General features: G+C 45.1%; 1 protein-coding gene across 1 annotated transcript in view; it reads left to right on the plus strand.

Annotated features, from left to right (window-relative positions):
- Positions 1-15,436, plus strand: part of ADAM12 (ADAM metallopeptidase domain 12) — a 329,912-nt gene that overhangs the window by 34,297 nt on the left and 280,179 nt on the right. Inside the window, exon 2 of the mRNA XM_072804906.1 lies at positions 5,551-5,687. Coding sequence (XP_072661007.1) covers positions 5,551-5,687 — 137 coding nt within the window. The remainder of the gene's footprint in view (positions 1-5,550; positions 5,688-15,436) is intronic.

A 15,436-nucleotide genomic window follows, 5' to 3' on the forward strand; every position in this document is an offset into this window, starting at 1 on the left:
TTTATCATAGCTTAGGAACCAAAAATTAAGGTTAAAAAAGATGTTAACCAAAATTAACTTTTTTTCAACTGAAGTTTGCACTTTATTCAGATTTCATTACTTTTTATCTCCTGTCCTTTTTCTGTTTGGGCATCCCATCCAGCAGGTGATCACACATGATAGTTTTCTACCTCCTTGGGCTCCTCTTGGTGCTGAGGATTTTGTAGAGCACCCTTGTTTCTGATGACCTTGACCACTTCAAGATGTGCCAGTCACGTATGTTCTAGGACGCACCTCTGTTGGTATTTGTCTCAGGTTAGACTGGGATCATGGGTTTTGGGGAGTAAGGCTGCAGAGCTAGAGCATCATTTTTACCATATCCTATGAAAGTACATACCGACAACATGACGTTGCTGTTTATGTTGCCCTTGATCATCTGACTTGAAGTAGTGTTTTTCAGGTTTTTCCATTCTGAAATCACTCTTTTCAGATTAACTTTTGCCCTGGTTCTTTTGAGCATCCCTGAGCTGTGTCATTTTAAAAATCACATTCCTAATTTTCACCCAGGGAGCCTGCAGATGAAATGAAAGTGATATTGGTATTTGGTTAAGATTGCAAGTAGGAATCTGAACCAAGGAAATAGATTCGTCCTTTATGGGAGCATTCCCACCATATTTCCCTGCAATAAGGAGCAGCTCAGTCAGTTCTATAAAATTTTCTTTAGCTTTCACATACTTGGGGCTAAGGAAAATGCTTTATGAGTTTCCAGAGCCTTGTCCCCAGATTGGTCCGCAGCTACCTCAAATTTTTTTTCCCCAGTTAGATTGTCAAAAGTATTATTTATCTTAATCCTACTTTGAGCAACTCGGATCGATTCTCCCCTTTTAGGTCCACACAGGTGTTGATAATGGTTTCCCTTTAAAGGCAGAACTCCAGGTGTGATGTTGCAGTTTTATCTTGACTAGTAATCTCATCAGGGTTTGCTTCCCCAGTGGCCTAATGGGCAGCCTGACTGGATATCCATCGGTACCTAAGCCCGACATTTCCTAATGATCGACAGGCAGTGGTCATTTTCACACCACTAGTGTGATTTGGTCAGACAAACACTGTAGATTTGACAGATTGTGATCCCAGAGGCCTGGGATCGAGTCCCACATCGGGTTCCCTGCAGGGAGGCTGCTTCTCCCTCTGCCTGTGTCTCTACCTCTTTCTGTGTCTCTCATGAATAAATAAATAAAATCTTAAAGAACTCCACATCAGTCTTCACCTGTGTGTAACCAAAGCCCATCAGTGGGTGTCAGGTGGTGATTCTTAGTAAGGCAGGCAAAGGAGGGTTGGCCAGAGCAGGAATGAGGCAGGACTTCCACAGGCAGCCAGGCTCTGGGTGAGCCACATGGGGGGAATCCGAAGTCACTTTTGAGGAGGGTGTCTTCATCACTGGCTTTTCTAAGACCTTAAAAGCCATTGCAGCAAAGAGTCTTTCTTGCTTGTGGAATTGGGTCTCATACCTTCCCTGTTGGCTGGCCACAATCAAGTCTGGAGATGAAAAGCTCAGATGAGGACAAAAGCAAAATAGACATAGACACTTCCCTTGAAAGTAAAGCTAATTATTACAGAAGATAATTGTGTTAGAAACCAAATTATCCAATATGCTTTTTACCCCTCTATAATACTGAAGCAAACTGGCCATTTTATCAAAATGGCAAGCAGTGTATCTGGTTCCCCAACAGAAGAAAAAAGCTGAAAGTTCCTCCCCAGTATAAGCTATTCACGTTTTTTTATTTAGGCAACCGAGTTTTGTTGATGCCCAAATATTTGGAAAAACAAAATGTATGCAAGCTGTATATTTTTTAAGGTCATATTTTTTCCCTGGGCTTCTAGGCCTTGGATATACGCGTCATTCAGGACCTGTTTTTATGGTTTGTCAACAAGATCACTCCATAAAATACATTCTGATATCTCACAGCTGTGTATAATTTATTCTGTCTATCCATGCAGCACAAATAAAATTTTTATTTGGATCATCTAAAAGAAATACCAGTGTACAAATACATAAGCAAAGCTCATAAGAAATGGTCTTCTGACTACAGATACTGCTGGGGGTGGGTATTGTGCAACCAATTAAAAAGCTGAGGGACGGCGTCATTATCCATGTACATAGATAATAAATACTGTACTCAGCAAAGAGCACAGTTACTCAATTTCTTAAGGTTGCACAACATTCTCCAAGTGCTGGCACAGTCTGCCTCTAAATTCTCCTTGGAATATTTAGAAATAAAGCCTTTTGGACAAAAAGAAGTCAGCCAAAAAAGGCTTCTTTTGGATTAAGATGACCGAATATGTAGGTAAAAAGAGAAGTGTTCAGTGCTTGGAGCGTTTTGCCTTCAGGAGAGTAAATAACTCTCTGCTATTAAGAGTCTTGGAGGAAAAAGCTCCAGAGGACCAAGAGTGTTCCTTGTATTTGGTTTGTGAAGCTTCAGCCTGATTGTCATGTAGGAAGCCCCACAAAGGTTCCTCAGCTTCCCCCAAATCAAGGATTGTGGACTTGCAACGCCCCCAGCTCCCCTGCTGGCAGAGTCATGCTAATGATTTACCCAGGAGACCTGGACCTGATGGTTCCATCTCCTTCCTTCTAGGATCTATGGCTTCTCAAGCTAGTTCTGTTGCATGCAGAGACTGTTCTCCAAGTGTCCGGGCCGGGTCAAGATCTAGGTCTTTGAGCTGCGTGGCTGGAATACTCCTAGAAAGCATCCTGTCTTCCCCAACGGTGGCTGGGTGGTGGGTGATGCATAACTCCTGTTTTGGATTTAATAAGCCCTTGGACAACTGGATTTGTGACTAACTACTCAAGTCAGCAATCCATTTGTGTTGGAAATGTAACTGCCAGAACTGCCAGGAATACTTATAATCAAATTGGTTTGTTTTTTGTAGAGAAAATTTTTAAATGCTTACAATCACTTTCTTAACGGTTTTACCCGACTTTTCAAAAGATTAAAATACTGGCCGCGGTGACTCTTGGCACATGGCATGGTTTTCATTGGTTTAGGGGAAAGTTCAGATGGATCTCCAATTCTTATTCCATAATTGCTGGTATTTCGGAGCCTTCTTAGAGTCCAATTCAAATAACACACCTGCTCTCTTTTAAGATATATTCAGCTAATTGCACTCTATAGTCTGGCTCGGCAGGAGCTATATAACTGGATCAGCATGAACTTTTGGTAAATCCCAGCAGGGGAATCCCACTGAGAGTCCTGAGCAAGAGACCTGGGTCTTGGCGAGGATGATGCCAGTGAAACAAGTGGACGTTGTTCTCTATGCTTCTCACGTATTTTTTCCTGGCCTCCCCATGCTCTGGTTCATTTTATAGACAAGGAAAGTACTTGCTGTCCCTCTGCTGACTCATTCTCCCTGTGGCTCTGTGTGAGTCTGGAAGGTTCTCCTCTTCACGTCTGGGCTTACGTGCACCCCCATCCCAACAAGTAAAGGTCTTTCCTGGCCTATCCCTCAAGGGCAGCCCTCCCCGGCACTCTACCATCACCTCATTTTTAAGGATATTAAATACCTTTAATTTGGAAACCATTGCACTTTTACAGAAGTGGTGCAAGGATAACACAGGACCCCCCTGACTCTTCTCTGAAATGGTCTTGTTGCCCATCTTTCTTCCAATACAAGAACGTAAGTCATGAGGGCACCTGTATCTGTGTGCCTCTCTTAGATGCCCTGGATGGAGACAACAGAGTCTTCTGGGGTTAAGCTGCATTTAAAAGATGAGGGTCCTGGCAGTGTGGGCAGAGGGGCTGTCTCCACCCAGGCGACATTAGTGCAAAGCAGAAACGATGGGCTTTTTTGAATGGAAGACATCAGAGTGTCTGCAGAAGGTAGACAGGGAATACATAGTTGTTGAATGAGTAAATGAACGAGTGAACAAACCAACAAGTGGGCAAACAACTGGACCGGAGACCCGCAGCTGATACGTGGAAGAGTTGGTGCTGGTGCCGGGGTAGGTCTTACCCCGAAGCCCCTACTTGTAGTGATGTCGCACTACCAGGGAGCACAATGAGGGGTATGAAATCAAGCCAGTAGACAAGGGGCATTTGTGCACAATCTCTATGCTGCCAATGGCTGCCCTCTCTGCAGCCAGGAGAAGGGCTTCTGGCATCTTCTATTTGGATAGAAATTCTGTCTACTTCCATCCAGCCCTCCACCAGTATCCACAGATGTCACCACTAGAACCGTCCCCTCTGGTGACAGAGCCAGAACCCTCATCCCTTAGGTTCATCCTTAAAAAAACTCAGCTCGTCCCAGCCCTGAGCATGCACACTCTCCTCTCCTTGTTCACGTGGCTCATGGTCCTCTCTCCTCGCATCCCCCTGGCCCCTCAAGGCCAATGGGCCCACTCACCTCCTCTGCCACTGGCCAAATCCCTAACTCTCTGCTCATCCCTGTTCCCATAGTCCCTTAACAACTGGGAATTTTAAATGCTTTGTGACCAGCTTGAGAATTTTCTGGAGTGTCTGTGTCAGACAGTTAATACTCGAGTAGTAATCCTTTTGTAACCTGAATATAACTGCAGACTTCCACATCGAGAATGATAAAATGGTGTGGATTTAAAAGTATTTGGGGAACTGTAAAATGTCTAGGATTAAAATTTCAATACCATTTGTGCCCAATAAATGTGAACTCCTTAGTAACTTAAAACTGTGCTATTATGACTCAGGTCTGAAAATTATGAGTCCTGGTTGAAGAAATGGGAATAACATGTGAGGGAATCTGCTCCCATCCTTTACCTTGAGGGATATACTGTGGTCGCACCAAATAGCAGGAACGTGACCTCATAGGAGACCAAGCCCAGAGAAATTACCCGACTTGTTGAGAAAGCGATACACTCTCCAGAAGAGAAAAAATGTTAGACTTTCCATTAGGATTGTTTATGGAATTGGGGCTAAATTGAACCTGTGTCAGGGCATTAACTGGTTCGACAGGACCCCAAGAAACAAGATCATATAATAGTTTATTGAATGACTTAATTTTTTTTTACATAAACCAGTCTAGTCAGTCTGAACTGGCAAATTAATTTTGTCTATAGAATCACTCACTGAAGCATATAAAATTAGCCTCCGTTAGTACAGAGAGGAGAATTGGCATTGTGTTGAGCTGATTCACTGGGACTTAAGTAAATGGATTTAGTCTTAATACAGCTAAAGCCTCGAGACGTTTAATAGGGAGCTGATCTTAAGCAAAGCATTAATTCATCATTTAAGAAGTCACCACTTGTGTGTTTTTGTTGCTCGGTGAAGGACGGAATTATATACTTTGACTTCGATCATCACCCAGCACATGCCACAGGACTTGAAGGGAAAAATAAGCTTTGGCGTAAGTCACAAAACTGTTTGCTTAGATTGATACAGAATTCATCACTTCTAACACTGACCGTGACTCAGTAGATAACGCGGTTTCCCTGGCTTCCTTCACCTTGCAAATATTGTCGCTGAGTCATTTGTGCCCTAAGTTTCTGATGCCAGACTCTTCCTGACAAGAATGAAGAATGGGTCTGTTTTCTTTTTGACACAGGGGTGAACCTGGGAACCCAATTAGCACCTTCCATGCATGCGGCCGGAAGAGGGGGCCGGGAAGGAGCATATGAAGTAGTCCCCATCTCTCTCTTGAACGGAGACCTCTGGGACCCAACGGAGAGCATCCACTCAAAGGTCAGTTGTGTTTTCTGTTATTTTCATGACCTTTCGATGGCTGAAGTTCAAAAACCACGTTAACTGCATTCATATTCTTCTGTTCAACTCTTGTCTTTATTTTAATGCTGACTTTATTCTTAGAAAGTGAAATCTTGATTCTTAAGAGGAAATACAGACCAGTTTTGATGTGACAGTCCTGATAGGTGGCCCAGCGTTATTTACATCTGTCGAAAGTTATTTTTCAAGCGTACGCCAGGGCTCGCATTTCCAGATACACAATTTCTGTGTGTTGTACTCGACTGCTGGGTGTTTTTCTGTTCCATCAGCATTTTGGTTTTATTGATTGATTATTGGTAGAAACATGTTAATGTGACTTTTCAAAAGTTTGTAATGCGTTTTAATGCAGTTTCATGCTTTGTTTATTTTGGTACATATTTGATTTACGCCTCCTGTGATGTAAGAGAATTGAATGTAAAATAATGGAAATATTAGGGATTAAATTTAATATTTCAATGATTTTTAGCTGCCAAATCTACAGGACTTTCTTAAATTTCAGAACTTGTTGGAACAGTTGGAAGGTGATAAAAATCTATAGTAATATGAGCTCTTCAGAGAGATCATACAGATGGCTTTGTCCTTGTGTTATGTGGAACTATTTTTAGATTATTTTTCATAATAGAAAACAGATTTTTTTTTCCTGAAAGAGCAGTTGAGATTGTGAAAATCCTCTGTAGCTTTCTGGAAGGGCTACAGTGGGCCACCTTTCTTTGAGTAATGATAATATGATTTACATCATTATTTTCTAGGGAGGCTTTCCGTTAAAAGTGAGCATTCAGAAAGGGTGGAAGTTTGGTTAAAGGACCCAAACGCCAGATCTGCACTTTTTGGATATTTCCGTTTCATGGAGACTATTGCAAATTTAATATACAGAGTCCAAACCACTCATGGTGGTATGGCTGGTGTTTTCCAGAAGACTTAAGACGTTAAAGAATAGTTCATTGTGCCATTAATCTGAAACATTAGAAAGGATATGATAGATGCAGAAAAGAGAAGTATACTATTTCAGAAAATGTATCTTTAAAATATTTGTAGATGCTAATGAATAATGCAACAATATGGAACGATCTGAAGTTTCTTGGGTGGTGGAAACCATTATGGGGGCTTTCCCTGATAGGAGGGTTGCCAAATTTAGCAAATAAAAGTATAGAATTTCCCTTTAAACTTGGACATCAGGGGATCCCCTGAGTGGCTCAGAGGTTTAGTGCCTGCCTTCTGCCCAGGGCGTGATCCTGGAGTCTTGGGATCGAGTCCCACGTCGGGCTCCCAGCATGGAGCCTGCTTCTCCCTCTGCCTGTGTCTCTGCCTCTCTCTCTCTCTCTCTCTCTCTCTCTGTGTGTGTGTCTCTCATGAATAAATAAAATCTTTAAAAAAATAAAAATAAACTTGGACTTCAGATAAACAGTGAATTTTTAAAATTAGTTTCAGAGGTAGAATTTAGTGATTCATCAGTTGCATATACCACCCAGTGCTCATTACATCAAGTGCTCTCCTTAATGCGCATCACACAATTACCCACCTCCCTCCACCTCCCCACCAGCAACAGTGAATTTTTTTTAAGTCTATCCCATGCAGTATTTGGAACATTATCGAAATCCACATTTAACTGGTGTCCTGTATTTTATCTGGCAGCCCCACCTGGGGATTGTATCAGAGTAACAAACTGATGAGGGTTCTCAGCATGTCCCTGGAATGGACCAATTCAGGTGAGCTCTGGTTTGTGACCTCCAGCTTTATCCTTCCTGCCAGCCAGCCATCCTGTAGACATTACGGAGCACGCTGGCGCAGCTGCTTCTTGCCAAGCTTACAGCCTGATATTTATGGGCCGCCAGCACCATCTTTATAGAAAACTTAGAAAACCATTATTATTTGATGACTGTCTTAGCTCTTCTGCAATTCTGTCTCCCATTCCAAACCGTGCACGTAGTAGGCACACGCCTAGCACACCGACATAAGTCCAGGTTACTGAGATTATTTAAGATTATTTAAGATTATTTATTATTTAAGAAAGTAGGGACTTAGGTGATTTGGAGAACAGCACTTTGTCACAATGCCACGGGGCTCATGGGATCAGCATTATGGCTCTGTAGTTATGATGTGTACACATGTGTGCTGGTTAACCACTACGAGCCTACATGAGAAAGGGTACGTGTCAGTGGCTGTTGTCATGCTTGCACAAGTGTGCCACAATCCTCCACCAGGTAGATGTGTGTACCTGTTGTGAGAATAGGGATTCTGGCTAACGGTGTGCATGTGCGTGTCTTGTTATCAAATTGTACGGTCAACGTTTTATTTTTTTTTTATTTTTTTTCAACGTTTTAATTTTAAACTCTATTAACAGAGTATATCCTCAAGTATGCAAAACATACATCAATGACTATATTATTTTTTACAACTATGCCTGCTATACCTTAGAATATAGTTTGAGATACACATTCTTGCTTTTCCGCCCTGCTATTTTATTCTTTGCTCTCCTGGATCTTTCTATTTAACCAGTCTTTGAGAGTTTAATTTAGTACTGGAGATGGCACAGGCATCTTCCTTTTTTTTTTTTTTTTTTTTTTTATAAAGTGCTCCCAAGGGATTCTAATGAGCCCATGAGATTAGAACCACAGCTCTAGTGGAAGCAGCTGGAATGCTGGTCAACCTGACTGAGCTGATTTCGGCAAAAGTACTGTCACATACACTCTCTCTCTCTCATTCTCCCTCTCCCTGCCCTGTGATTAAAATATATCTGGATAGGATATTATTAGGCCCATTACAAATCAAGAATCAAGCCATCATTGCCACTGATAATTTACTTGAAAGAGCAGAGGATGGGAAAGAATGTGACTTTGCATACATTGGAGAGCTTCCGGTGTTTGCTTGCTGTCATTTTGGTCTAAAACGTGAGGATAAGCTTATCTGCTTCTTCTCCCCATTGGGGTCATGGTAAGAATGAGATGAAACAATAGCTATAAAAATACGTCAGGAACAAAACCCCACTATGCAAGTGTAAGGTGATATTGCAAGTTTAAAGTGTTTTAGGGACCCCTCTCCAATTTCACGTCTTGAAAAAAAATCAACCCTGGACCCGGGGAACACATGTCAGGATGTGGCTCCATCGGGAGATGATCTCCGTTGGGCCCAGCCTCTGAGTGCTCCAGGAAATTTCCAGCTTTCTCACATGAGAATGAATATATGGAAACAGTGTGCGAAATGGAAAATAAAAAGGCAGATGGATTAGAACATGAAACCAAAGCTTCCCTTAGAATATCGTGGGTCTCAAATATCAAACATCAGATGGCAGCTAATTAACGTGGCACAAATAGATGCTGCTGCACGCATCGAAAGGAGCCCTGCTTTCCCTTTGAATGACCATCTGCTTTAGCCCTTCCAGGGAGACTTCTCGTGGGGTTCCACATCCGGTGCTCGCCTCCCCCTGCATTCCCACCCCCAGTAAGCCCTTCGTCAGAGCACCGGCTCTTGCCAGGGTCATAGGTAGCCTCCCAACTTCCAAAGCCAGCCCATGCCCTTCACTCTTTATCTCACTTATCTTGACACTGATTCACTCTCCTTGGAAACTCTCACTTGCTTGGGGCTCCCCAGACCCTGTTCTCTCTCGTTTCTCCTCACATGTTTTTAATTCTTGCTTTCTATTCCTCTCTATGGCTTTGTCCCTTAACTGTCGGTTTCCACTGGCTTTCTTCTGACTGAGGGCCCCCACCGGCCATGTCATTCCCTTCTATGGCCTCACCGTCCCCCAGAGCAGCAGGGGGTGGGGGCTGCCCACAGGAATGACAATGGCAGCACTGGCCACCACCCCTGGGGTCTGGCTGTGTGGGAAGTACCCTGTCATGCACATTTTATGTGCGGGCCTCACCATGTGTCCTCTGACATATGTGGACTTAAAATCCACATCACTCACTTGGCCTTGAGTTCTGAGATTCGGTCCTGACTTCCAGTGGATTCTCGGTGCCTCCATCTGAAAGTTCCCAATTATTGTAAATATGTTGTGCCCCATAGTGGACATAGCTCCCTCTCCATCTTCTCTTCTATATTTAATAGCTCCCAGAAGATAAAATCATCATCATCCCCCTTTTCCCCTCAGACCATGAGGTCGGAGACATCATCATGAGGTTGAGTCCACTGGCCCAGCACGTCTAACACATGGCCCTTCCCTGCCGTGTCGTGTTCGTCTTTCTCCGCGTCAGACATTGTACAAATGCAAGCAGGGTGATTTGTCTACCACACAGATCTAGCCCGTCGCTTTCTTTCTTCCTACCTATGATGTCTGGCTTCAAAGCCAGGTTCCTTGCATGATGCCCAAGATGCTTTATAGGCTGGGCTGTCTTGATGCTGAAGGCCCCACTCCCACTTCCCAGCCATCAAGCTCTTCCCAGGCAGCCCACTGCCTAAATACACCACGTTCTCTATTGCCATATGCTGTGTCCCTGGTACCTAAAGCCCCAGCTGAAATTGTCCTGTCTCACGTGAAGCTCATCTTGAGCTTCCCAGACCAACTAGTCCCACCTGCATCTCTGTCCTCACAGCCACACCCATCTCTGTGATGTGCAGTCATGCCATGCACACACTCGACTCCCGCAGATGGAACCTGTGCACACGGCACAAACATGCTGCAGACACAAAGTTAGGTCAGATGCACATCCCCTGATCTGCCCACGGAGCGGGAGGGGTGGACATGAGGGGGCAGCTGCCTCTGCTGCTGCCTCGGGGCCTTCTGCCTCCTGCAGGGCAAGCTGCCTGCAGCCTGAGAGCAATGCCAGTTCTTTCAGCTGGATACCATTTTATAGCAGGGCCCAAAGAAAACCAGCTCAACTATGCTCAACCCAAGAAACAACATTCTAGAGAGAAGAAAGGGCCAGGTTGAGCTTGCAAGGGCGCCTGGGTGGCTCGGCTGTTTAGGTATCTGACTCTTGGTTTCAGCTCAGGTCATGATCTCAGGGTCAGGAGATGGAACCCTGGGCTGGGCTCCAAACTTAGCGTGGGGTCTGCTGGCCCCCTGCTCTCCCCTCTGCCCCTCTTCTTGCTCTTGCACCCACATACTCTCTCAACCCCCTCCTCTCTCTCAAATACAAATATATATATATATATATATATATATATATATATATATATATATGTCTATCTTTGAAAACCATGAAAACCATAAGGCATTTTGAGAATCAGTTTAGACTCCGCCTTAGGTATTGCCCCCTGGTGCGCTGGCTTTGTCCTTCCCTTCACATGATGTGGGACTCAGCTCTTGGCCACAGACCATACTGTGCTCCCATTCCTATTGTATGCTTCTAGTCCTTCCACCAACCTGTGCCCCCACCCCGGGGGCAGTGGCCTTATGCCCTCCTCCTTTCATGCGGTGCTTGGCACCTAGTGGAACGAGGCCACCGCCTTTGCTGACTGGCTCTGAGTTTTCCTCTGTGCCTGGAGCCCGGGTCCCTCACTGGTGTGAAGGTGGCCACTGCCGCCACAGCAGATAGAGCAAATGAAAACCAACGTTTGCACCCTATTCAAATGCCAGAGGGTGCCTTGGGAGCCTCTCCGTTTCTGCAGAGTTTGCAAACCATTCTCCAACTACCGTAACTTTTTAGATGTTGCTCACCTCCCTTTAGCAACTCTAGGGGCTTTTAAATCACAGAGGTCTTTTACAGCTTGGTTGAATGCTACATTTTTCACTTTTGTGGTTACTAATGTCTTATCTGGAATGACTCCGCACATTGCCTCTCTGTTCTGGGACGGGTCCTGCGACTCTGTCTGGGTGGGTTTACATGGCCAGCCCTATACAGAATGACTCTCCCCTTCTCTAAGAGATGATTCTAGTCGTAGGAGTTGCTGCAGGCCAGCTCGTCGCATCTGCTTCTGGGCTGAGTAAGCTCAACGGGCAGCCTTTCCCACTTAGGGAACATTGAGCTTACGTTAGCCTGCAAGCTGGCCAACAGTGCTTCCTCTTAAGAATGTAATTATTAAAGTATCCAAAGGGAAGCTTTTCCTAAGAAATGTATTGTTTCCAGACCGTGCAGTGTCCCTAGGATGGTCTGTACCTCCCACTCCCAGTCACTTAACTCCCATTGGGCCCCCCTGCCTTGCCTGACAGTCCCATGAGACTATGTGGGCACATAGGAGGGTGCAATGGGCACGCAGGTGGCTCCTGTTTCGGCCTCACATAACCCGCCCAGCCAGGACCATGCTCACCCCTCTGGGAGAGAGGGATTAGACAGGGAAGAGCCGGCACCCCAGTATCTCTGGGAACTCAACCATTTCCAAGAATTGGTGCCACGTATAGCGGAAGGAGAAAGCTGTCGGAACATGCTGGAAGGGAGTCAGACTCCTGCACAGCCTCTACCTTGCTGTGTAATGTTGGGCCAGTGACAGGCCTTGACTGAGCCTCTGTTTCCTCATTGTAGAGGAGGTGTTAGCGGTCATCTTGCTGCCTGACACCACAGCCTTGGCTCATTCCATTAAGTGTCAGCCTCCTTCCTTTCTCGTGACTTACTCTGGGCTTTCTGGCAGGATCCTCAGCCTCGGCACCTTGCCCAGGAGGCCGGCTGGTTCCGTGCTGTGTGTGTACAGGAGGCTGGTCGGCATCCCTGGCCTCCACCCTCCCTCCAGACATGTCAACTCCTAACGTCCCTCGGGGCAGGGGGAGGTGTAAACTTGCCCTTGAGAGCCTGCGCTGGGGGAACCTGGGAGGGCTGAGGACACGTACTCAGAACCTCCCTTCGCCTTCGGATGGAGCTAGACCAAAGGCCAGTAAACCTTCTGCGAAGAGCCCGACAGAGACTCAGCTGTGGGTCCCAGGGCCTCTGGGCTGCAGAGGACACCCAAACAATCGGGCACAGCCGCGTCCTAATAAAACTTCTCTATCATACCTGCTGCATTCCAGGACATCTCTATGAATTTAACATAATTTTCACGTGTCCTGAAATAGTCTCCTTTTAATTATTATTTTTTTAAATCATTTGAAAATGTAAAACCATCCTCAGCTCACAGGCAGTGGGCCTGTAGTGTGCAAGTGCTGAACTAGATGTCCAGGCTGCAGAGGATTCCCACCGGGTGCCACACTCCCCCCACCCCCACCTAGGGCTGCAGGGTGGGTGTTGTGTGCACACGCAGGCCAGGCTGCGGATGATTCCCACTGGGTGCCTTCCACCCCCAGGGCTGCAGGGTGGGTGTTGTGTGTACACACAGGCCAGGCTGCGGATGATTCCCACTGGGTGCCTTCCACCCCCAGGGCCTGTAGGGTGGGTGTTGTGTGCACACACAGGCCAGGCTGCAGATGATTCCCACTGGGTGTCCCCTACCCCCAGGGCCTGCAGGGTGGGTACTCTCTGTACACGCAGGCCAGGCTGTGGACATGACCCAAGTTGCAATGGGACGTAGCAGGTCTGGCGCCTGAGCCCAGGTCCATCCCGTTCTGAAGTCTTGTGTTCCTTCCACAGCGCTCTGCTGCTGCCTGGGAAAATCCTTAGCTTCTTTCCCCTTGGCCCCTGTATCAGGATGGTTCATAAATGCGGACCCCAGACATGTGGCCTGGAGGGCAGGCTCCCGTCAGGGATGCCACCAAAGCACTTCTGATTTTCTTAAGCAGGACCTGAGAGCTGCTCCCGTCTCCTTCCTCGGCCTTTCTGTGCACTCCTCCCCTTTGGACAACACACAAAAGGATGACACAAGCCAAAGTGTTGTGCCTGGTTCAGCTGTGTCCCCGGCTTTGGGAGCACGCCCCTCCGTGGAGCAGGACTGCACTCCCACGTGGCTCACTGCTAACTCATTTGTCTCTTGCAACTTATTTTTAAAATTTATTTATTCATGAGAGAGAGAGAGAGAGGCAGAGACACAGGCAGAGGGAGAAGCAGGCTCCATGCCGGGAGCCCGATGTGGGACTCGATCCCGGGATCCCAGGATCATGCTCTGGGCCAGAGGCAGACGCTCAACCGCTGAGCCACCCAGGCGTCCCTCTCTTGTGACTTCTTAGCAAAGCTCTAAGTCATTTGTCTTCAAATTGGCTATTGAATCAGGTCTCCTACAGTTTCTGCAACCCCCCTCCCCATACCTCCTGCCTCACCAGATCTATAGCATCATGGAACTGGGACTTTTACTTTTTTTTTTTTTTTTCATTTACTCATGAGAGAGTCAGAGACATAGGCAGAGGGAGAAGCAGGATCCCCATGGGGAGCCCGATGCGGGACTCCATCCCAGGACCCCAGGATCATACCCTGAGCCAAAGGTAGACACTCAACCACTGACCCACCCAGATACCCTGAACTGGGACTTTTAAAAATATATAACAAATATAAATAAACAAATTTAGGTAATGCTAGAAGGTAGAGCAGTTTGCATTGTTTAAACAGAGTTATAATTTTTTTTCTTTATAATTTTTGGGTAAGAGTCTCCATGTTTGACTGAGAGGTAGGGCATGCCATTGCTTGATATTAGGAGAAAAGGAGTCTGATGAATTCTGTTTTCAATTTTTCAAGCATTCATCTCTAAACTCCTGTGGTACCTGCTGCATTCCAGGTCCTGGTCAAGTTCAGCCTCCATCTGCCCTTGAGAAGCTCACAGTTTAGTGAACTAACGATCATAATACATTTAAATAAATACTTCATAAGAGATCTGTGCTTTTTAAAATAAGTAACTTTGGAGTAGTTTTAGATTTACTGAAACATTGCAAAGATGGTACAGGGAGCCTCATATACCCCACAGTCAGCTTTCCCTGTTACTCATATTTACATTGGTATGGCACATTTGTAACAATTAATGATATATTTTATCATTATTTTTTTTTATTTTTATATTTTAGCCTGAACTTTTTCACTAAAAGAAAAAGGTTTAGGGGTGGAGGACATTTCGCCTCTAGAAAAATTTCTAGAAAGGCTAATGATTTTTAAATCATAGTTTAGACTAAAAGAGCATACCTTTGGGATGCCTGGATGGCTTAGTGATTGAGGATCTGCCTTCAGCCCAGGGCATGATCTTGGGGTCCCGGGATCGAGTCCCACATCGGGCTCCCTGCATGGAGCCTGCTTCTCCCTCTGCCTGTGTCTCCGCCTCTGTCTGAGCCTCTCGTGAATAAATGAATAAAATCTTTAAAAATTTTTTTTAAAAAGAGCATACCTTCCCAAGAGAGACTTAATATGTACCAATGTTGCCTTTAATAATCTCACATCATGTGAAGGCTGAGGAAGGCCTCACCTGTGCGTTTACTCTGGAATTTCTCACAAGTTACAATATAACCAGTGAGATGGGTTCCATCCTAGTTTGTTCAATAAACAGTCATGTTGGTGTTGATGCTTCTTCATTCAACCAAAGTTTGAAATTCAGATTTTTTAAAAAATGTCATTTTTCCTTAAATCTTTTAAAATCTATCACAAGAGTGCCTGAAACCAAGTCTGTAAAATCACGTTAAAAACAGCCGAACTTGTGTGAGATTTTCCTCTTTCATGGATTTAACATGCTCTGGACGCCCCCATTTCTTGCATGCTTCCTTGTAAGCATAAGGTATGTGTTTTTGAGTGGTATACACCAGTATTTTATAACCATTTTTTCATTATTGCTTGCCTAAGGAGAATATTTAATTTTAATTAATTTTAATTAAATTCAAATTACCTTATATTTCTCTTTAGGGAGAAATTAAATACTAAGAAATAAGATTTGTTAACTAGAGGTAAGCTCTAGAGGGATACAAATCATGATAATATCTAAGATTTTTCAACCCC

The sequence above is a fragment of the Canis lupus genome, chromosome 29 (genome assembly GCF_048164855.1).
Source record: "Canis lupus baileyi chromosome 29, mCanLup2.hap1, whole genome shotgun sequence".
Lineage (NCBI taxonomy): Eukaryota > Metazoa > Chordata > Mammalia > Carnivora > Canidae > Canis > Canis lupus.